This window comes from Electrona antarctica, assembly GCF_951216825.1.
Source record: "Electrona antarctica genome assembly, chromosome: 11".
NCBI lineage: Eukaryota > Metazoa > Chordata > Actinopteri > Myctophiformes > Myctophidae > Electrona > Electrona antarctica.
This window is the reverse complement of record NC_136792.1, coordinates 46,129,233-46,152,834: the sequence shown is the minus strand read 5'-3', so window position 1 is coordinate 46,152,834 and position 23,602 is coordinate 46,129,233. Positions and strand designations below refer to the sequence as shown.

Sequence of the window (23,602 nt, the reverse complement as noted above, 5' to 3'; positions counted from 1 at the left end):
AAGCACCAGCGCTCGCCATGCAGCCCTTATAGTGCGAGGTCGCTTCTCGCCCTCAGGCGTCTTACTGGATTTATATGAGGGATGCAAATTACACTAATAAGGAGGTTGCATATCCTAGCATGCAAACAGACTTACACTGTCTATAAGATCATGAGTATTAATTAACTTAAAGCAAAGAAATATAGCTATTTCTGGTTTTGGTGTGATTATTACATAATTATTATTAGACAAAAGGTTGCATGATTTATTTATAAGATGATAATAATTCCTGGAGTTATAAACATACACTTAGAGTCTGTGGGAAGCTTTCAAAGTTGACTAAAAGTAAAACATGCAGCAATTTGCTGATGTTTTTGCATAATTTATGGCAATTATGCTAATTAGGAAAGGTTGTATGACTTCACAATGGTAACAGATGAATTTCTGGACATCACAAACATGGACTTAAACTCTTAGATCACCTTTATAAGTTACCTAGAAGCAAAGTTATTGCCATTTCCGTTTTTGACAATGTATTAACTAATTATGCTAATTGCACATGCTAAACTCAACAGAAAAAATTGGAGACATGTTTTTTTGGCATTCTGGTAACCCCAAGAATCAAGATATACCCGTCTCCAAAAATTAACATTCCAAAATCACGGGCATCAGAATCTGATTGATAGGCTCCCCTACTAAATATGCAAACAGGTGCGCCTCCCACTGCTCCCAGTCAAACATCAAGAGTGTTTCAGTAATGAATGTGAACTTTTACGGGAGACAGTGAATGTAATGTAAATATTATAAGCTGCTACTTTATTATTCTCAACTTTAACTTCAGAATATCTTTATTGTCATTGTACGAAACAAGGGAATTGAGTAGCAATCATAGACTAGCAATCCAGTTGCAATTAAAAAAAAATAGGCTACATACAATTCTCTATATAAGAAACCATATATATATGGTTTCTTATATAGAGAATTGTATGTAGCCTATATTTTTTTTAGCGCTGCACAACAATAGGTCCATAAAGGTTTATAAAGTGTCAACTGTCAAGTATCTCAGGTAAACTGTCTGTCCTGCTTTCATGACCTTATAGCGCCTCCTAGCTCTGGTCCATAGCCTTCTAGGGCAGAAGTCCAAACAGGTGGTATGTGGGTTGTGGGTGAAATTATTTGTCATTGACTCATCAATCACATTTCAAGTGATCATTACCTTTAGGTTGTAAAGAACATATTGCATTGTATGAATTTATAAACCATATTGTAATATGATTGGCGCACATGACGAAAAGACTGGAATAGTCTACATCCAGTTAATAGTTGTATCCATGACAGGGAACAAGTGAAAAAGCAATTTGTTCCATTATTATTGATTATGAAGTTTGTTCATTATGTGTTCTCTCTTATTGGAAACCTACATTAATCGTTTGTTGAATGACGTGTTACTATAACTCTAGGTGGACAGTAAAATATCCGAACTCTTTTAAATCGCTTTTAAAAAATCATTGTATGTACAATTGCATTTCATTTTTCCCCTCCATTGTATTTTCACTTTGTTGGCTACTCCCTAACCCTAACCCTATTTATTATATAACTTCCTTGTTCCAGATTATACCAGTTAAATATCCAATTTCCTTTTTCCAGGTGGTACAGACTTACTTACTCCTCTTCGTCCCCTATGGGACATAAGGCTTCAATGAGCGCTCTCCATTGCATCCGATCCCTGGCAGCATGTTGCGCCTCTCCCCAGGACAGGTTCATCTGTTCCAGCTCCTGCGTCACAGTTCTGCGCCAGGTGGTCTTGGGCCTCCCAGGTTTTCTTTTGCCTGGTGGTGTCCATCGTAAGGCCACCTTTGTGATGCAGTCCTGCTCCATCCTCAGTACATGTCCTAGCCATCTCAGGCGTCTGTGTGTAATGTCCTTTGTAATGCTCCGGCTCCCTGTTTGTTTGTACAGTTCATTGTTTGAGATTTTATTCGGCCAAAATATCTGACATATACGTCTGAGGCATCTGTTGTGGAACACTTCTAATATCCTAGTGTCTGTTTTGACCACTCTCCAGCTCTCAGAACCATACAGCAGAACAGACTTGACATTGCTGTTGTATAGGAGCATCTTCGTTTTAAGGCTATATTGTTTTGATCTCCAGATGGATCGGAGTTGGGAGAAGGCACCCTGAGCCTTTCCCAGCCTTGCTTTGATGTCTTTTGATGCCCCACTGTCCTTACTGATAAGGCTGCCCAGATAAGTGAAGTCTTCCACAAACTCAAGTGGTTTTTCATCGACAAGGATGGGTTGTGTGGGGGTAGAGTTCACACACAACACTTGTGTTTTTGAGGTGTTAATATCGAGTCCGACCTGTCTGGCGAAGGTGCTAAGCCTGTCAGTTTTAGCCTGCATGTTGTTGTGGTTTGTGGATAGGAGAGCAAGATCATCAGCGAAGTCAAGATCTTCCAACTGGGAGAATAGGGTCCACTGGATGCCTCTCGGTCTGTCAGCTGTGGTGTTGGTGGTGATCCAGTCAATGGCGACAAGGAAGAGGATAGGAGAGATGATGCACCCCTGTCTCACTCCGGACTGCACGGGAAACGCCTCAGAGAGGTTATTTCCCATGATGATACTACACTCAAAATGTTCATAGAATGTTTTTATGATGGATATCAGCTTTGGTGGTATCCCATAGGAGTGCAGTATCTTCCAGAGGGTGTTTCGGTGGACACTATCGAAAGCCTTCCTGAAGTCCACGAAATTTATATATAGGGGTGTGTTCCATTCTAGGCACTGCTCTATTATGTTTCGCAGTGCAAAGATCTGGTCCGTACATCCTCTTCCCTTCCTGAAGCCTGCTTGCTCCTGTCTAAGCCTGGTGTCAATGGCTGTCTCCATCCTGTTGAGAAGGACTCTGCAGAACACTTTGCTTGGAATGGATAGAAGTGTGATTCCACGCCAGTTGTCGCAGTTCTTGAGGTTGCCCTTCTTGGGGATTTTGACAATAAGACCTTTGGACCAGTCTTCGGGGATGGTGTCACTATTCCAGATGTTTTGGAAGAGGTCCGTCAGCACTCGTGTTGATGTAACAATGTCGGCTTTCAGCATCTCGGCGTGGATGGCATCAATGCCACATGCTTTGCCACCCTTCAGGGTCTGTATGGCGGTTTTAATCTCAGCAGAGTCAGGGGGATTGATGTTTATGTCCAGGATATTGTATGTTGTTGTGATGTTGGCTGGTTGTTCTGGCTCAGGGAGGTTGAGTACTTCCTGGAAGTGTTGAACCCATCGGGCTGCTTGCTCGCGCTCTGTTGTACAGATGTTGCCATTCTTGTCCATAACATGGGCAGTTTGGTTTGTACATTTTCCGCAGAGACGCTTGGTTATCTTGTACACTGTGCCCAAGTTTCCATAGGCTGCAGCCTTTTCAGCTTCACTTGCCAGGTGTTCAACAAAGACCCTTTTGTCTCTCCTCGCACTCCTCTTTACCTCTCTGTCCATGTTTTTATAGGACATGTTGGCTTTTTCGACGAGTCTTTGGGACAGACTACAGACAGACAATATGGAGAACTGTTGCGGTTTGATTTCTGCCAAGAAAGACCCAGGTATACAGCATAATTATTTGAACAAAGAAAAAAATAAGGGAAGAAAAAGTCTTAAATTACACTAAATTCATAATTTCAACCCAAACTTTTTTGAAGTGCTCTAGCCCCTCCTATATCCAGCTTTTGGTGTCTGTCCACAAACGTTGTCCTACACAAACATTAAATTCCCATTGACAATGAATAGAGAATTTTACGTTGTGGTGTCTGAGTAAGTATTGTAATTCTAACACCTGTCTGTCTATAGGAGATGCTCCAATCACTCAGGTTACAGCAACAACCTTCCTTGTTGTAATTATCCATGAAAGACTAAGCTGGACAAACCACATTAGCCATGTCTGTAAGAAAATATCAAAATCTATTGGCATTATTGGCAAATTCCGTAGTCTGGTTAATCAAAATTGTCTCCCAACTCTTTATTATAGCTTAATTTATCCATATCTTATATATTGCAATATCATTTGGGGAGCTACTTATAATACTCATCTTCACAAGCTCCACATGTTGCAAAAAAGATTCTGCAGGATTGCCAGATACAGTGATTCAGTCTGCTCATTCTGCCCCTCTTCAAACAACTCAATATTTTACCAATCTTTAATTTAAATACATACCAAACCTGCAACTTTATTTTCAAAGTATTGTTCCAGCCAGTTTAATTTCCTTTGCCATGTAAAGACTTTTTCCAGTTCAACAGTGAGGTGCACCACTTCAATACGAGACAGGCAAATCATTTACATCTCCCAAAGTTCCGTACTGGTCTGTGTCAGTTCTCCATCAGATACAAAGGGGCCCAGCTATGCAACACCTATACAGCAATCTTATCAAATTCTACTAATTTCAAACATAAGTTTAGGACCCACTTAATTGACCAGATCACTTAATTATATTTGTTTGTATCATCTCTTCTTCTCTAATCATGTACTGTAGAAAACCAAGTATTCTAATCATGTTGTTTTTTGTTTTGTTGTTTTGTTCTTGTTTTATATACTGCAATCATGTATTCTGGATACACTATATCTCTTGTACAATGTTTCATTGTGTTTTACATAGGTAGAGGCCTCGTATAAGATGTTTCATTGTGTTTTACATAGGTAGAGGCCTCGTATAAGATGTTTCATTGTGTTTTACATAGGTAGAGGCCTCGTATAAGATGTTTCATTGTGTTTTACATAGGTAGAGGCCTCGTATAAGATGTTTCATTGTGTTTTACATAGGTAGAGGCCTCGTATAAGATGTTTCATTGTGTTTTACATAGGTAGAGGCCTCGTATAAGATGTTTCATTGTGTTTTACATATAGGTAGAGGCCTCGTATAAGATGTTTCATTGTGTTTTACATAGGTAGAGGCCTCGTATAAGATGTTTCATTGTGTTTTACATAGGTAGAGGCCTCGTATAAGCCCCTTGGGCTTTTTTGCCATTATGTATTCAGCATTTGAAATGATATTTAGCCTCTCAAACCGGATACATTCATTCTTCTACATTCTCTAATAGTGCAGGTTTATTTTAAATTAAGTAATGCAGATGTTTAGCAATAATTTAACTCTTGAGAGCATAAACGGTTTAATTCTACACTCTCAAGAGTGTACCAATTGGTTACCAACTCTCCATCATTTAGCTGGGGAGTGGGGACCACCTGGAACCACCTCAAGGACCACTGGTGGTCCCCGGGCCCGGACAGCTGGTTGAAAACCACTGCACTATACAAAACATATATGTATTCATAATGGTTTTAATCCTGCTCATAACCTGCATTATATGGCTGTTTAACGGCTGCATTGTAGACTGAAGCAGAAGTGGTATAATCAAAACAGCAGTACTATTTGTCCTGAACGTCTCTCACTGCTTCCGTTTGTCTGTCAGTTCCTCTGAAAGGCATTGATGTGGAGGTTGAGGTGAGCGACCATGTGGCGACAGTGACCTCCATTCTGCAGTACGAGAACAAGGAGGAGAGCCCCATAGAGGCCGTCTTTGTCTTCCCTCTTCCTGGCGATGCTGCCGTCTGTCATTTCAGCGCAAAGATCGGACAGACGGAGGTTGTGGCTGAGGTGAAGGAGAAACAGGAGGTGAGAGGTTGTCGCTGAGGTGAAGGAGAAACGGGAGGTGAAGACTAAAATGGCATGTGTTTTACATTAACCATATTTTGAGTGATTGATTTAGATTTAAAATGTCTTATTTCATTAGAAGCCAAGCACATTTGGGTTTAGAAGACACCATTCTTATTCCCCGGAGGAAATGATCTTCCCTATTGCGCTGAAACTGAATTGGTCAACACCTACACAAAACTACTTTTGTTTTGCATCACGTACGTGACACTAGAGTTGGGGCGGTATGGAATTTGTATTACTGCGGTATAAGGTAAAAAGGAAAAAGAATGTATGAAATGGAAACCTACAACCTTTCAGGGCAGCGCTTCTGCCCCCCACCCCATGCGAAAGTAGGTCAACGAGTGCATTTTACCACATCAAGATTCAGAACAAATGAACTGTGTTATGTCTGTGTCTTAAGTATATATATTCAAATAAATTGAACGGTTTTCTGTAGCCTACAAAGTACTCAGCCTGTGGAAATAGCCCCTCCCCTCGGCGTTGTGCTAAACTGAAGTGACTTCTTTCTAAGTTCGTTTCTCCTCAAAAGACCAACTAGAAAATGTGCACAGGTCTCCGCCAGGTCAGGTAGGTTATTGTGGGCCAGCAGCAATGATCAAAATTCGCCAATCAGGATGGATGAATATTACACAGTAAGACTTGTAACAATAAGTGTCGCCATAGAAAGACAATATTAACTGTCAGTGAGAATTAAACCATCACTCGTCTATCCTCTCAGGCTCGAGAGGAGTATGATGACGCATTGAGCTCAGGCCAGCAGGCCTTCCTATTGGAGGAGAGCGAGCAGAGCCCTGATGTATTCTCAATGAGGGTGGGCAGTCTGCCTCCAGGGGAGAGCGCCTCCATCAGGCTGGAGTATGTTATTGAGCTGGCTGTGGAGGCTGACGATGGGCTGAGATTCTGTCTGCCTGCTGTGCTCAACCCCCGCTACCAACCTCAAGGTAGGAAACAACCCCTGCTACCAACCTCAATGTAGGAAACAACCCCCACTACCAACCTCAAGGTAGGAAACAACCCCCGCTACCAACCTCAATGTAGGAAACAACCCCCGCTACCAACCTCAAGGTAGGAAACAACCCCCGCTACCAACCTCAATGTAGGAAACAACCCCCGCTACCAACCTCAAGGTAGGAAACAACCCCCGCTACCAACCTCAATGTAGGAAACAACCCCCGCTACCAACCTCAAGGTAGGAAACAACCCCCGCTACCAACCTCACGGTAGGAAACAACCCCCGCTACCAACCTCAAGGTAGGAAGCAACCCCCGCTGCCAACCTCAAGGTAGGAAACAACCCCCGCTACCAACCTCAAGGTAGGAAGCAACCCCCGCTACCAACCTCAAGGTAGGAAACAACCCCCGCTACCAACCTCAATGTAGGAAACAACCCCCGCTACCAACCTCAATGTAGGAAACAACCCCCGCTACCAACCTCAAGGTAGGAAACAACCCCCGCTACCAACCTCAATGTAGGAAACAACCCCCGCTACCAACCTCAAGGTAGGAAACAACCCCCGCTACCAACCTCAAGGTAGGAAACAACTCTCGCTACCAACCTCAATGTAGGAAACAACCCCCGCTACCAACCTCAAGGTAGGAAACAACCCCCGCTACCAACATCAAGGTAGGAAACAACCCCCGCTACCAACCTCAATGTAGGAAACAACCCTCGCTACCAACCTCAATGTAGGAAACAACCCCCGCTACCAACCTCAAGGTAGGAAACAACCCCCGCTACCAACCTCACGGTAGGAAACAACCCCCGCTACCAACCTCAAGGTAGGAAGCAACCCCCGCTGCCAACCTCAAGGTAGGAAACAACCCCCGCTACCAACCTCAAGGTAGGAAGCAACCCCCGCTACCAACCTCAAGGTAGGTAACAACCCCCGCTACCAACCTCAATGTAGGAAACAACCCCCGCTACCAACCTCAAGGTAGGAAACAACCCCCGCTACCAACCTCAATGTAGGAAACAACCCCCGCTACCAACCTCAAGGTAGGAAACAACCCCCGCTACCAACCTCAATGTAGGAAACAACCCTCGCTACCAATCTCAATGTAGGAAACAACCCCCGCTACCAACCTCAAGGTAGGAAACAACCCCCGCTACCAACCTCAATGTAGGAAACAACCCTCGCTACCAACCTCACGGTAGGAAACAACCTCCGCTACCAACCTCAAGGTAGGAAGCAACCCCCGCTACCAACCTCAATGTAGGAAACAACCCCCGCTACCAACCTCAATGTAGGAAACAACAGCTAACGACACCGCCGCTCAAGTTACAACACTTGGAGGGGAGGTTCATAATAATTATTAAAATGACTTTAATGAATTATTTATGTTTCGCCCTATAACTCTTACCATACGTTTCCCGACAGTGTGCGGGTCCTTTTCTTTGTTTTTCAAAGATACCCTTTTTATGCTTACAAATATAAAAGAAAGATCTTCTGAGCACAAAGACGTTTTTTTTAAGGAGAAATCGAGCTGGCTAGTACTATCAACCATTCCCAACATTCTTGTTGATCATGCGTGACGTGATTAAAGCATTTGTTTTCACATCGGTAGGTCAGGAAGTGAGTCATGATTAGATTTGTTACTCTTCTTCATTTATTAAAACACACAGGCATGCACGCACGCACACTACCTGTCACTCATCCCCCATGCCAGCAACCAAATACACTTTATTTTTGTTTAACGACATGCTAATGTGGTGTGCAAATTACAACATGTAGTACTCGTGTCCTCTCTTTCTCAGGTAGTGAAGGGGTCAGTGGAGGGAGCGGTCAACCTCAGGTGACCTCTGTTCCAGCCTCTCTAGTGCCCTACAGTCTGTCCTTCTCTGCCCGAGTGACCTCTCCTCGACCCGTCTCTAAAGTAGAGTCCACCTGTTCCCTGGACCCTCTTCAGTACCTCAACACAGAGCAGACCCAGGCCACGGTAGTGTGTGTGTGTGTGTGTGTGTGTGTGTGTGACTGTGTGTGTGTGTGTGTGTGTGTGTGTGTGTGTGTGTGTGTGTGTGTGTGTGTGTGTGTGTGTGTGTGTGTGTGTGTGTGTGTGTGTGTGTGTGTGTGTGTGTGTGTGGGTACAGTACATGTACATCATGGTTACAGACAGTACAGTGTGTCCTATGCAGTATATCATGCATGTCTGAGTATCTACTGTAAAAAAGTTATCTTTGAAAAACAAAGAAGGGTCCCGCACACTGTCAGAAATGTTGCTCTTTATTCAACGTTTGGGTCTATTCGACCTTCATCAGGACAGACAAGTCGAAGGTCGAATAGACCGAAACGTTGAATAAAGAGCAACAGTTTTCTGTCAGTGTGCGGGAATCTTCTTTGTTTTTCAAAGATAACCTTTTTAAGTATGCTTTATTGCCCTATGCAACTGTCACTAGCCTTCTGAGGTGTGCATCGGCCTTTTGCTAAAAAAATAGTATCTACTGTGACAGCACGCACGCACGCACGCACGCATACGTATCGTTCATACATAAACATACATATCGTTCATACGTATCGTTCATTGTTTGTTGTAGGTCAGGCTGGCTGCAGGACATAGGTTTGACAGAGATGTGGAGCTGTTGATTTATTACAAAGACGCCCACCAGCCCACTGCTGTAGTGGAGGCAGGACAGCATGCTGGCAAAGCTGGTAACTGAGCAGCACTCTATCGGTTTTATTTCTCTCTCTCACTCTCACTCTCACTCTCTCTCGCACACGCTCACTCACTCACACTCACTCACACTCACACTCACTCACTCACTCACTCACTCACTCACTCACTCACTCACTCACTCACTCACTCACTCACTCACTCACTCACTCACTCACTCACTCACACTCACACACAAGTCACAAACACTGTTGTCAACACAGTTATTTGTCAACATTCAAGAAGTTTCCTATAGCAGGAAAAGCAACCTTTGTGTTATTAGATTAGCCATGGTCAAATTGGATTCATTTTCTTACACAAATTGTATCAGATTATCAAATTGAAGCAAATTAATGTGACAGAAGGCTTATTGGTAATTGTGATCTATCTCTCTCTCTCTCTCTCTCCCCCCCCCCCCCCCCCACAGGTTCACTGATGGGCGACCCGGTGGTCATGCTGAGTTTGTACCCCGAGTTCCCTGAAGCTGTGATGTCATCAGTGACCTCATGCGGGGAGTTCCTGTTTCTCATGGATCGTTCTGGAAGCATGCGTGACACCGGGCATTACACCGGGCATGAGCAGAGCTCTCGCATTGGCAGTGCCAGGGTAATCACCACACATGTGTTTTTATTGGCAGTGCCAGGGTAATCACCACACATGTGGTTTTATCATTGGCAGTGCCAGGGTAATCACCACACATGTGTTTTTATCATTGGCAGTGCCAGGGTAATCACCACACATGTGTTTTTATCATTGGCAGTGCCAGGGTAATCACCACACATGTGTTTTTATCATTGGCAGTGCCAGGGTAATCACCACACATGTGTTTTTATCATTGGCAGTGCCAGGGTAATCACCACACATGTGTTTTTATTGGCAGTGCCAGGGTAATCACCACACATGTGTTTTTATCATTGGCAGTGCCAGGGTAATCACCACACATGTGTTTTCATTGGCAGTGCCAGGGTAATCACCACACATGTGTTTTCATTGGCAGTGCCAGGGTAATCACCACACATGTGTTTTTATTGGCAGTGCCAGGGTAATCACCACACATGTGTTTTTATTGATACGTTTATTTAACATGGACAATACAAAAAGCAATTATACCAAGTTATAAAAACATGAAACCGTTGCATTGTATATGGGGTTTATAGCCGAGGCAAATGTTTCGACCCCAGTCCCTGGTTAGGCCTTTCTAAATATCTACTTACTAAAATCAATCATTTACAAAAAAATACATGCAAGAAACTCTAATCTAAAGTACAAAAGCAATAACATTCCCAAATTACAGTTCAACATTTAAAAATGTGTCTAACATTAGCGTTCGCACCTCTGGCCCGACTTCAACCAGTTTTTAATCTTTTCTTTTTTTTTAATTCTTTATTTAGGGACATCCACAACCATTTTTCAAATAGTATTTCTTTGTCCACAGGTTTTTTTTTCTTCATTTTTAGACAGGAACAATAAATAATAAAGTAAAGCATATGGGAGAGATGGATGATGTGTACAGAAATAAATAAAAGTACAATACAATATAATACTCATAGGAAGACATAAGAGAGCATTTGAAGCTGTGAGCAGTAATTAAAATAAAAACAACAAAACCAAAAAAGAGAGACATGAGTAAGACGGAAATCACGGAATCATTCAATCCTTGCCGCTACAAAATCTGGTCGCAAAGGTATAATATATTCCACCCATTTACCAAAACTTTATCATCATTCTTGCCCTGATGAAGACCTGCTAGGTCGAAACATGTTGGCAGTTGCCTTTTTAATTTAATAAAGGCGTTCCTCATTTTTTTTAACTATGTGTGCCCGGATCCTTCTCTTCTTATCTATGTCTTGTTCCCGTTTTTGATCCGTGTGAGCACCTTTTTATCATTACCACATTTTGCTATCTCCATTGAGCACCTGGTTAGTTCCTCTTTTTACTGTATGGGGGGGGGGGGGGGTTGATCACCTGTTTAAGGGAAAGTGATCATTTGCTCTTTCAGCAGGCTCCCTTGTAGCCTGGCTAATAAGCCAGACCGAATCAGCCGTTGGCAAAAAAAATATTTGCCTGCCGGCGGATTACGGTCTGGAGAGGCTCAATTGTACGCCCATTTCCTACACCAGAGAACTGGTGTGGCCAATCGGGACACGGTATGCAATATGGGCGGGCTTTGGTACAGTGACGTTCAATGCTTGAGACCTTTGACTGACAGTAGCTCTAACCAATTGCGTCAAAGAGAAAATGTTTGAACCCGCCCCCCGGGAAACAAGATCCATACACAGCATCTCCAGACTCAAATACCACACGACAGTGTGATTTGAGTCTGGCTTATTAGCCAGGCTAGCTCCCTTGGGCCTGCTGAGAGCTGGATTTACACTACTGTGGTTTCCTTTTACTCAGTGCACTCTATCTCATCTCCATCCCCATAAACTCCAGCCACTAGATGAATGAGTTAAACCTTTCTCTGCAACAGTACGTTTTCATTTGTTTGCTGTTTTCTCAGTGCACTCTGCTGTCTCCTCTCCATCCCACATGTAGGACACCCTGCTGCTGCTGCTTAAAAGTCTGCCCATGGGCTGCTACTTTAACATCTATGGTTTCGGGAGTAGCTTTGATCACATCTTCCCGTAAGTGACTCTACTCCTGTCGCCTCAGTTCACAAAATGGCTTGCAATGTGTGTGTGTGGGGGGCGTGTGTGTGTGTGTGTGGTTATGTCTGATGTATACTTAGTTGAGTGCTGGTGGCGAGAAACGAAAACAACCGATTTACAAGCTATCTGCCATCGTAAAATGTCTTCACAACGTCAGGTGTGTGTGTGTGTGGGTGTGTGTGTGTGTGTGTGTGTGTGTGTGTGTGTGTGTGTGTGTGTGTGTGTGTGTGTGTGTGTGTGTGTGTGTGTGTGTGTGTGTGTGTGTGTGTGTGTGTGTGTGTGTGTGTGTGGGGGGGGGGTTATGTCTGATTTATACTTGAGTGCTGGTGGCGAGAAACGAAAACAACCGATTTACAAGCTATCTGCTGTCGTAAAATGTCTTCACAACGTCAGTAATTTGTGCGTGCGTGCGTGTGTGTGTTTACAGCCAGAGTGTGGAGTATAAACAGGACACCATGGAGGAAGCTGTGAAGAAGGTGGAGATGATGGACGCTGATATGGGAGGAACAAAAATCCATAAGCCTCTCAACCATATATACAAGCAATCCTGTATTCCTGGTCAACCCAGACAAGTAAAGCACACACACACACACACACACACACACACACACACACACACACACACACACACACACACACACACACACACACACACACACACACACACACACACACACACACACACACACACACATAGTCCATGAGCCAGACAAGTTTTCATTACGAAATGAGTGGGCAAAACCATACCTATATTAAATTGTTTAGAAGGTCAATATAAGTAAATTAATATATGATAACACTTCCACAGGAGCAGCTTATTCATATTTATCACACATTTTGTTATTTTCACCTATATACATGTGAATAGGATGAAAAAACTTAAGAACTAGTGATCACCATGAAACTTTCCTAGTAGGCCACATTGAAATGCTCTGATGTATGATTACATCTATCTAGAACACTCTAATATACACATTCATATTGATACAGATAGGAGTATTAAATAATTAATGCACAAAATCTCTGTACGTGCATACACACGTCCATCTAGTAGACCATGGGTTTTCAACAGGTGGTCCGTGGACCACTGGTGGTCCGTGGAGGTATTGCATGTGGTCCCTGACCATGCATTTAGTAATGTAGGATTTGTTGATTTTTTAAAATGTTCTTTCCACTAGTTGAGAAACCGTGAACTGAATGACCTGGTGACCTATGATGAGTCCATCCATGTCATTTACTGACAAGTTGGAGTTCAAGAAATTCAACAGAAAAAGGGAGTTAGAATCTCAAGAAAGGGGAAGTGCACTGAATGACCTGGTGACCTATGATGAGTCCATCCATGTAGTCATTTACTGACAAGTTGGAGTTCAAGAAATTCAACAGAAAAAGGGAGTTAGAATCTCAAGAAAGGGGAAGTGCACCGGATTGTCTGGTTGAGTCATTATTATTAGGACATTTTACCAGTAGTAGTCAACGGTTGAGAAACAGTGGGATGTTGTATACACATGGGATGCATAGCAAGTGTTAAGTTACAAAAGCACTAATCTTAGCCCATATCCCCACCCAACACAATAGTGGTCCCCAGGTTGATTTGAAAAAATGCATTGAATGAGTAGTGCCCATGACGCGGGAACGAAATTCATTTTCTAGGCACTTTTTCTGGGGTCCCAACACGGCCTATAGTTGATTAATTACATGAAAACAATGATTTATTGTATTACAAGTTTTCTGAAATTGTATATTTAAATATGCAAATTAGGCATTATATAGGAAAATATGCCTGATTTTGCATGACTGTCAATTGAATATTGTATTGACAGAGTCAACATTCTTATTTCATTTTGTTAACATGTCAAAATCAAAGGTTTTAAATGAGGGAATATTCAATGTCCATATAGTAGCCAATGTATCATCTAACTATAAATGCAAAGTCTCTGTGTCTGTACAGCTGTACGTCTGTAATACATGTAACACCAAAACCGTTCGCCCCACCTACTTCAAATTCGACACACGCGTTCTACACCCCCACAGGGAGTGCAGTGCCCGGTGTTGAATTGGTCGGACCCATGATTGTCCAGAACCGCCACAAAAGGCCTCTGCCCGGGCCACAGCTGACATCACAAGGCCTCTGCCTCTGCAACTCCATATTTGGGCATGCCTAAATACGGGTTCGTCCCACCGACTTCTGACATCTGCATAGACCCCATATTTGGGCATGCCTGACAAAGATGGGCATAAAAGGTGATACCGCTGACATCACCATGACTTGACCAGCTCAACAGAACGATGAATTGGCTAATAGATGGCAGTTACAGATCACCTTTTTTACATGCCAATATGCCCAAAGGTACCCGAGCCTATACTGCAACCGGATGCGTGACGCACAACAACGTGCATAGAGAGCTGAGTCAGACAAAGCACGAGATGCACGCCTAAAGCTGCAAGATCTGTGGTTGGTGTCAATGCGGGATGCACTCTCAGTCCACGGCCACGCATCACCCTGTGTCCAACCAACATCATCTATCCATTCACTCTGCCCCACCAGTTTCCAGTGAGACCCTGCTTCGGCATGACTGTCAATAAGTCTAAGGGCCAGACACTACAACGTGTTGGGGTCTTCTGCATGAGGAACTTCTTCAGCCATTTTACTTTGAATAAGTAAAATGACTATTCCAGTCAATTACCCATACTTGAATTATGCAGAAAGGTGTGATTATAGGTCTCTACACAATAATGGCTCAAACGTTTATCATATATTTTTGTAAGAATGTGTGTGGTAATATAGGTGTCCACATATTCAATGCATGATAACGACCACTAAGCTATGTGTCTGCAATGGTTATCATGCCAAACTGTGAAGTAGAGATGCACAACAAGTCAAAAAAATCACACCAGCTTTGCCCACCGATTTGATTCTATACTGTAGCTATGGCCCTGGCTCGTGTTATCACACTATAATAGTGTTTCTGATTGTATCTCTAGAGTTACAAAACGTACAAACACATGTTACCACTCATATTAAAGCTTAGAATGGTGAGCAGTTTTCTATTGCCATTAGGAACATGTTGGTTCTTAGCACACACTTCCAAAATGGGGATATTTGCAAGCCTTATTTAAAATTTCTTAGATGTGTGTGCAAAATACTGCATTAAAAGCCCATTTAAGCATATATGGAAGTTTTGTGGAAGTAAAATAAATTTGAATTATGCAGAAAAGTGGTTTCATTGGTCTCTGCACAAAGTAAGGTTCAAAAGTTGATCATATATTTGTTGTCACAATTTGCATGTGGCAATATAGGGGTGCATGTACTCAATGCATGATAACTACCACTAAGCTGCTAGTCTGCGATTGTTATCATACAAAAATGTGAAGTAGACAAGTACAGCTAGTAAAAAATTCAAACAAGAATTTGCCCACCCATTTCGTAATTAACGCGCAAATTAGGGGGGTCTGGCTCATGGACTAACACACAAAGCCACAGGTGACAGCCACATGTACTGTATGTGGGACATTACTATTACTAATCCTACCCCAAACCCCAAACCCAAACAAACCGCAAGCACGTCGCAACACATGTCGGACCAAAGCAAACTTCACTTTATCCGCAAAAATGTTTTGTTTGCGGTGGACACAAAAATGATATGATATGATTCAAACCCACTCAACCCAGGAGGTATGGATTGAAAGTCTATTGCCTAACAAGGCATGCTACGAGCTGGCTGCTGGAATGCTTTCCCAGAGTCTACTTTATTATAACACGTCCAAGTCATGTAAAAGAAAAGGCAAAACCCCGCCCAGTAAGCGAGGCTTCCATATATCTCCCTCGGCTATATCTCGTTGAGATATAGCTGAGGGTTGATTTCACCCAAAACCTCTGAGCACAGACCCTTTCATTTGGGCTCCATTTTACACTCCGTTGTGCATATTTTACAGGCAACACCTACTGTTACTGTTCTGCGCCTGCACTTAATAAAACAGTAGGATCTTACACTGTCAATGGAATGCTAAGCATTACCAAACTAACAGGGGAAGATTTGTACCACACCTCTTCTTGTTGGTTGCACACATTATCCACCCGTGTGACTGAAAACAACATGCTCGACATGGGGGTTGTGTAACTCCTGCAGTGTGGACATGTAATGCCTCCATGTCATATTTGTCACACCTACAGCTCTTTGTCTTCACTGACGGCGAGGTGGGTAACACCAAGGATGTTATTGACCTAGTGAAGAAGAATGCCGGATCTCATAGGTGGGGCGACCTAAAAACACGCACGCACGCACGCACGCACGCAAACACACACACACGCACGCGCACATTTTCATGTATCATAGGCATAGATCCCTTCCTACTGTTCCTGGTTGAATTGAATTATGTGCGGCCTAAATGTGATAAATACTCAGTTTGTACTGTATTACTAAATAATTCCAAAGACGTGGAGTGAAATATGGTCCTCTAGTTTTATATCCATGTGAAAGTTCTGGCACAACAAAACGTGTATTTAGTATATATTCACTCCACGTTTTTGGAATTATTTAATGGGTGAGTACAAACGGAGCATTTATCACATTTAGGCCGCCAAGTTTACGTCCAACATGAAAGTAAGCGCGACCGTTCTATGGCTCTGTATGTGAAATACTGTATATACAGTATGGAACAACAAGAGCCGTTCTAGGGCTAGTGCCTTGCATGGTTTCCTCCGGCATCGGTGTATGAGTGAGTGAATGTAATGCACAATCTATGTAGTCTTGGATAAAAGTGCTATATAAATGCACCATTAACCCATTTTGGGGCGGGAACCCCTTTTGGTGTTAGCATTGTTATGCTTTAGCTATTGAAAAATAGCAGATCTACAAGCTCATAGCGCGCCACCGAGTGGCGCGCTACGAGCTTGTAGGTCTGCTATTTTTGAAAAATCGAAGAACGACTGACACAGAAACATAGCTTTTTTTTTTTAAACTGTCAGTATGTAGAAGACATTTTTAGAATCTGATCTCAGGTCAAAATGGGTTAAAAAAGATAATATACATACAGTACATGGACACCATTCCTACTAGTGCATGTCTGTTGTCCTAATTCTATTGTGTGCTGTGTGTGTGTGCGTGTGTGCGCCATACTGTAGGTGTTTCACTTTTGGGATTGGGGAGGGAGCCAGCTCTGCTCTCATCACTGGGATGGCCAAGCAGGGAGGAGGTCATGCCCAGTTCATCACAGGAACTGAGAGGATGCAACCCAAAGTAAGACAACTGATGCGACAATGATTTTTAATTATTTTACTGCTTAAGTACAAATATATTATACCCACCGAGTGGCGCGCTACGAGCTTGTAGGTATCTGTCAGTCACCCCCGGCCCCTCCGATCCCCCCCCCCCCCCCCCCCAGTGCAGCGCTATACGTCACATAATTTGAAGCGACGCCCACCCGGAAGGGTTGACTCCTCCCACTTTTAGACCAGAGTGGCCAATGTGTTCCTCCAGGCTTTCGTTTTTTGCGCCGACGAAAATGAAAGCCTGGTACCGAGGCTATAGGCCTAGAACAGCTTGGGCATGGTTTTCTGGTTCCACTCAAAAAACGGCCATTCATTTACAAATATATTTATATGAATTATTTTAAGCCTAGAATCCAGCCATCCAGGATCCTGGTGAATACACCTTTGATTCTGTGAATTCAAGCTCATAGCGCGGCACTCGGTGCCGCGCTATGAGCTTGTAGGTCTGCTATTTTTGAAAAATCGTGAAAATGTGGCGCAAATAACTCAAATCTTTGCTTCTGGGGGGGGGGGGGGGGGGGGGGAGTCCCTGGAACAACATATTTTCAGATGGGGGTCGGCGGTGGGCCTATTACATATAGTTTTGGGAGTCCTTGACATGGAAAAGGTTGAGAACCACTGAAATAGAAACATAGGGTTTTTTCAGAAAACCGTCAGGATTTAGAAGGCATTTGTAGAATCGTCCTCTGGGTCTACATGGGTTAACATTGTGCCGTTCTGCTCTCCAGGTGATGCAGTCACTTCGCTTTGCCCTGCAGCCAGTGGTGGTGGATATTTCTGTTTCGTGGGATCTGCCAAAGGGAGTGTCTGTCACACCTCTGTCTCCGCCCATCACAACCCTTTTCCGGGGCCAGAGGTCGCTCATTTATGCCCAGCTCACTGGAGAGGTAAGAGCAGCAACTTACCATCAGAGAGATACAATTCTAGTCCGCATCTCCTTTATTTCAGATAAGACAAATATGTTTGGCGCCTTGATTGGTGTTTTTAGTGTTTTATAGACATGGCTCTATGTAATATACAGTACAGTAAAACAAATGCATCAATTAGTTTTAACCCATTCAGGCCTGACGCCGAAATTTAAAAAAAAAAGTTTTCTAAATCATGACAATTTTCTGAAAGATTTGAGGCACATTTTAACGATTTTTCAAAAATAGCAGATCTACAAGTTCATAGCGCGCCACTCGGTGGCGCGCTATGAGCTTGTAGATCTGCTATTTTTCAATAGCTAAATTATAACATAATGTTTAAAACACCAAAAGGGGTTCCCGCCCAAAATGGGTTAATCTAATTTCATTATTAAAATGACACAAATTAAGTCTTAATACCTCAGAATAGGTATGTTGTGTCGGCCGGTAGTAAGTATAAGTCTCGGGCAGTTTCATTATGTCCCTGCATGTTTGTTTTTTGAGGGGCGCTAGCCCCTCCTATATTCAGCTATTAGTGTAGATTTTCATCTTACACGAAACAAAATTAAATTCCTATTGACAATGAATGGAGAATGTACGTAAATGGTAAATGGTAAATGGTGCATTTATATAGCGCCTTTATCCAAGGCGCTTTACATAGATTGTGCATTACATTCACCCATTCACACACACATTCATACACCGATGGCGGCGGAAGCCATGCAAGGGACCAACCAGCACATCAGGAGCAATTTGGGGTTCAGTGTCTTGCCCAAGGACACTTCGACATGTAGACAGGAGGAGCCGGGATTCGAACCGCCGACCCATGGATCATTGGACGACCTGCTCTACCTCCTGAGCCACAGCCGCCCCATACGTCATATTATGTGGACAAGCAAAAAAATAATAATTCTGTCCTACACAAAGTCAATTCCCATTGACAATGAATCTACGTCATATGTGTCTGAGCAAATAGACATGTTGCGTCATGATGATGTACGTTGATAAGAGCGCCCCTCACTTCACATGTTTTTTGTTTTGTTTTGTTTTGTTTTAACACTCTCCCATTGCCTCTTTTTCTTTTTCTGTCAGAGTTCAAGTGCCAGTGAGGGCAGTGTGAAAGTGAAATACAGGCTGGAAGACCAACCTTTTAACTACCAGCTCCTCTTCAGTCTCAAACCAACAGAAGGCTCTGGGTAAAGCAGAGAAATTATTCCTTTGTATAATAGATTTGCATCTTATTTCATCCATATATCCATATTTTATCCATATAGGAGTTGTAATCGAATCATCAGGTACACACGCATTAAAAACATGACACTGTGTGCAGACTGACAGTCCACAGGCTGGGCGCTCGGACCCTGATTCGCTCCCTGGAGCTGGAACAGAGAGACCAGCGAGGGCAGCAGGATGGAGCAGAGAAGAAGAGGGTGGTGGAACTCAGCATCCAATCAGGAGTGAGCAGTGCCTTCACTGCCTTCATCGCCGTCAACAAAGGAAGTGGAGAGGCCGTACAAGGACCTCTGATACGCAGAAATGTCCCAACGCCATGTAAGTAGACACAGATTTTAGTGCATTAATAGATATAAAGTAGAACTTCACCCATTTTCATATAATCAGTCCTCCCGAATTATAAGATGGTACCGTTTCGGTCTATTAAAACACATTCCCCGCCAGGAGTAATTCATTAATTCACCTCGTATTGCTAGGTTGTTCTTCCGTTCAACCCTTATTTTGAAGAGCCAAAACCCGCGACCGGATGTTACAAATGTTACTACTACTGTGCGTGTTGTCGCATCCACTCCCGGTGGAAATCAGAAATGCCATCTGGGACAAGGAATAGGAGATAAAAACGATTGAAAGAAACAGTCTTGACTCTAGTCAGACAGCTAGCAACCCAATGCTAATGTGAGTAGCATCTCGACTAGATCGATCAAAAGCACTATAAAAGGTCAGTCCGCTGCCCCCCCAGGTTGGCAGAGGAAGTGTAGCGCCCAGGATTACATTAGATAATTGGCACTGGGTGAAAAAACTGGGTTGCAAAATCGTGGGATTAAAAAAAAAAAGAAAGAAAAAAAAAGCACTAGAAAAGACCAATTGGCGTGAATCTACGCCAATGGCGCTAGGCCAGACTAACGCAAATGACGCAAATTCATGCCAAAGGCAGGCTCCCAGTTAAATTAATCTGTGTCTCAGAGGAGGGCTGTGGACAGTTCAGAAACCTGCCTACCAGTGACGTCATTGGTAGGCAGGTTTGGTCATTTCAAAATAGATTTCAGTTGCTTCTGTTTTGTTTGTATAGAAGTAAAGTCCACTGGAATGTTCACTGAATATGTTATTCTTTCCCTGTCATAGCATTTATCGGAGCAGACGGAGCTCAGGGTCTGCATCTATACACAGGACACGGAGCATCTCCTAAAACACGGGATAAATCACGGGTTCCCAAACTTTTCAGCCCCCGACTACCCGCAGGTAGTCCCCTCCACCTCATTTCCTGAAATGAATATCTCTGCCTAGATATATTCAAACCAGAGGCATCTATCTTAACTACCATCAACAGACTGATGAACTATTTTCGCTGCACTTATAATATTTGATATTCTTCCTATTTTCTCTATAGCACCTTTCCCCGTCTATTGCTGTAGTATGGCGTATGCAGATGCAGACCCTGAGCCTCATAGTCGTCAGCCACCCAAAGACACAATGCTGCAGTTGATTTCCCTCCAGAAAGCCTCTGGCTCCTGGACTCTGACATCAGCCCTAGTGGAAAATGTACTGGGGAAGAGCAAGGACCAAGTGGAAAAGTCAATGCCTGCACAGGTCAGTCAAGTCAACTAGTCAAGTATACATGTATGACCACAATGACTAACCTGAATGGGTTTAGGTTAGCCTGGTAGAACCACTCTCCCTGCTGGACAACATTTGCATTCTGCCAGAGGGTGAGTCTGGTGTCTCTCAGGCAGAGACGATGTACTCCGGACCAATTCTGGCCGGAGCGATATGGGGCTGCTGCTAGAGGCGGGATCAACGTGAGACTTATGACATATTGAAGCTGTGCCACAGCGCAAATGTAAACACAACTCAACAAGACTACAACTGAAATTATTATGGAGATATAAGATTTTTGTCCTGCTGCTTCCGGATTCATAGTTTCTGCCTGAGAGATCCCAGATGCAGGCAGGAGGAGGGAACTTGTGAACTCAGTACTGCCGCAATCGGGCGGAGTCAGGTTAGGTTCAGGTAGGCTTGTAGAGAATGATGTCCTAAAATATTAATAAATTGAATGAATATCGATCAATTCAACACTAGGGTGACCAGATGTCCCGCTTTGTGAGCAATAGTCCCACATGTCCCAAAAATCGAGACTCTGTCCCACATTGTGATTGGCAGGCTTTCATCAAATGGTTGTGTGGAGAAAGTGCTCTATTAGCCCGTAGTATGACTTCAAAGACACACGGTGACACCTGAGTTGGCTCTGTATTTTGGTCTGCTTTTGTTTCCAAATCGGTTTGCCAGAAGTAGCAGATCTACAAGTTCACAACGCATCAAAACCTTGTATCACCATGTGTGATCCCTCAGTGTTAAGGCCACAATTAATACATTCTTAGACTCCTTCAGTCTACACATAAATCTAAACAAAGTTCTTTAATACAGCACACGCACACGCACAGACACAGACACACACGTCTGCACTCTGTGTGTGTGTGTGTGTGTGTGTGTGCACACACACACGAACACACACACACACACACACACACACACACACACACACACACACACACACACACACACACACACACTCTTTTATGAAGCATTTCTGTCGTTGGTTTTGATTTATTAGGTGAGCCAGGAAGTGTGGACCACCGTTTTGGCTCTGATTTGGCTCCATGGTTTCAAGATGGACGCCCAGGATGAGTGGCAGCTTCTGGCTATGAAGGCAGTGTCCTGGGTCCGTGCTCAGAAAGGTAATGGCTATGAAGGCAGTGTCCTGGGTCCGTGCTCAGAAAGGTAATGGCTATGAAGGCAGTGTCCTGGGTCCGTGCTCAGAAAGGTAATGGCTATGAAGGCAGTGTCCGGGGTCCGTGCTCAGAAAGGTGAAATTTACGCTGGTGTTTTTATGTTCTAAAACAAATAAAAAGACACCAAACGCCGACCAGTTTCGACAAACCGTGTCTTCTTCAGGACGTGGCTATAGAAGAGGACCTTAGATATGAAACGTAGAAAACGGGGGTGAAAATAAATGAACAAAAAAAGCATCTGAATAAGATGAACTGTACAACTGCATCTATTTAACTATACATACCTGTACATTTGTATGTGCATTGTATTCCACATTTTCTGATATGTACAGTGAGTAGTAGAGTACACTATATGTATGTATGTATGTATGTATGTATGTATGTATGTATGTATACATACATACATACTTACATGTATGTACTGACAGGCGACTGTGGCTCAAGAGGTAGAGCAGGTCGTCCAATGATCCATGGGTCGGCGGTTCGAATCCCGGCTCCTCCTGTCTACATGTCGAAGTGTCCTTGGGCAAGACACTGAACCCCAAATTGCTCCCGATGTGCTGGTTGGTGCCTTGCATGGCTTCCGCTGCAATCGGTGTATGAATGTGTGTGTGAATGGGTGAATGTAATGCACAATCTATGCAAAGCGCCTTGGATAAAGGCGCTATATAAATGCACCATTTACCATTTACAGTTTATGTCTGTTTTTTCAGTCCCAAATCTGATGGAGTGCATGGAGGCTGGAAATACCCTGTTGAGCTGCAAGGTTCAGAGAGATGCCATGGGGCTGTGAGAGGTGCATCGAATCCCTGCCTGGCTCCATCTTGCCTATCCACCAGGCAGCAGGCTTGGAACAAGGAATAGAATATTATGTCTGGCTTTTGACCTGAGATCAGATTCTAAAAATGTCTTCTACATCCTGACAGTTTTCTGAAAAAGCTATGTTTCTGTCGTTCTTCGATTTTTCAAAAATCGAAGATGTATATCCTGCCATTGTATGTTTTGCCTAAGTAAAACCTAGAAAGGAAGAAAAATAGCTGCTAAATTAGAGGTCCACATTCATAAACAGTTAATTGGCACAAACATAAATAAATTCATTCATTCATTAATAAATACATTAATAAAGATGTCGGTGCATGCCTGCACCAGCGTGTACTTATATTTACAATAGTTATTGAAATGTTTACATTTGGTTCCCTGTGGTATTGTGGTAAGAATTTACTGGTATCGGAATATGAGTCTTTTCACTGGACCATAGGTTGTTTTACATATATGCTTGTTTTTGTTTAATAATTTGGGTTATTATTGTGCCACAGGCCAAAGCAAAGTCCTTGTATGCACCTTAACAGTTGTTAAAATGTTTACATTTGGTTCCTTGATGGTAATTGTGATAATAATTTAGGGTATGACAATGTGTCTTAAGTGCACCATAGGTT

At 43.2% G+C, this 23,602-nt stretch overlaps 1 protein-coding gene across 1 annotated transcript; it reads left to right on the top strand.

Moving 5' to 3' along the window:
• Nucleotides 1–3,532: 3,532 nt before the first annotated feature.
• On the top strand, nt 3,533–23,217 carry LOC306932931 (von Willebrand factor A domain-containing protein 5A-like; the record flags this gene model as incomplete). Its single annotated transcript, XM_079514904.1, has 17 exons — nt 3,533–3,575; nt 5,434–5,636; nt 6,397–6,619; nt 8,433–8,614; nt 9,210–9,324; nt 9,753–9,931; nt 11,861–11,949; nt 12,401–12,545; nt 16,145–16,224; nt 17,096–17,210; nt 17,971–18,129; nt 19,240–19,343; nt 19,478–19,698; nt 20,503–20,619; nt 20,768–20,967; nt 21,989–22,112; nt 22,880–23,217. 17 exons carry the CDS (start codon nt 3,533–3,535, stop codon nt 22,957–22,959), a joined length of 2,379 nt encoding a protein of 792 aa, XP_079371030.1. The 3' UTR covers nt 22,960–23,217.
• Nucleotides 23,218–23,602: the final 385 nt, after the last annotated feature.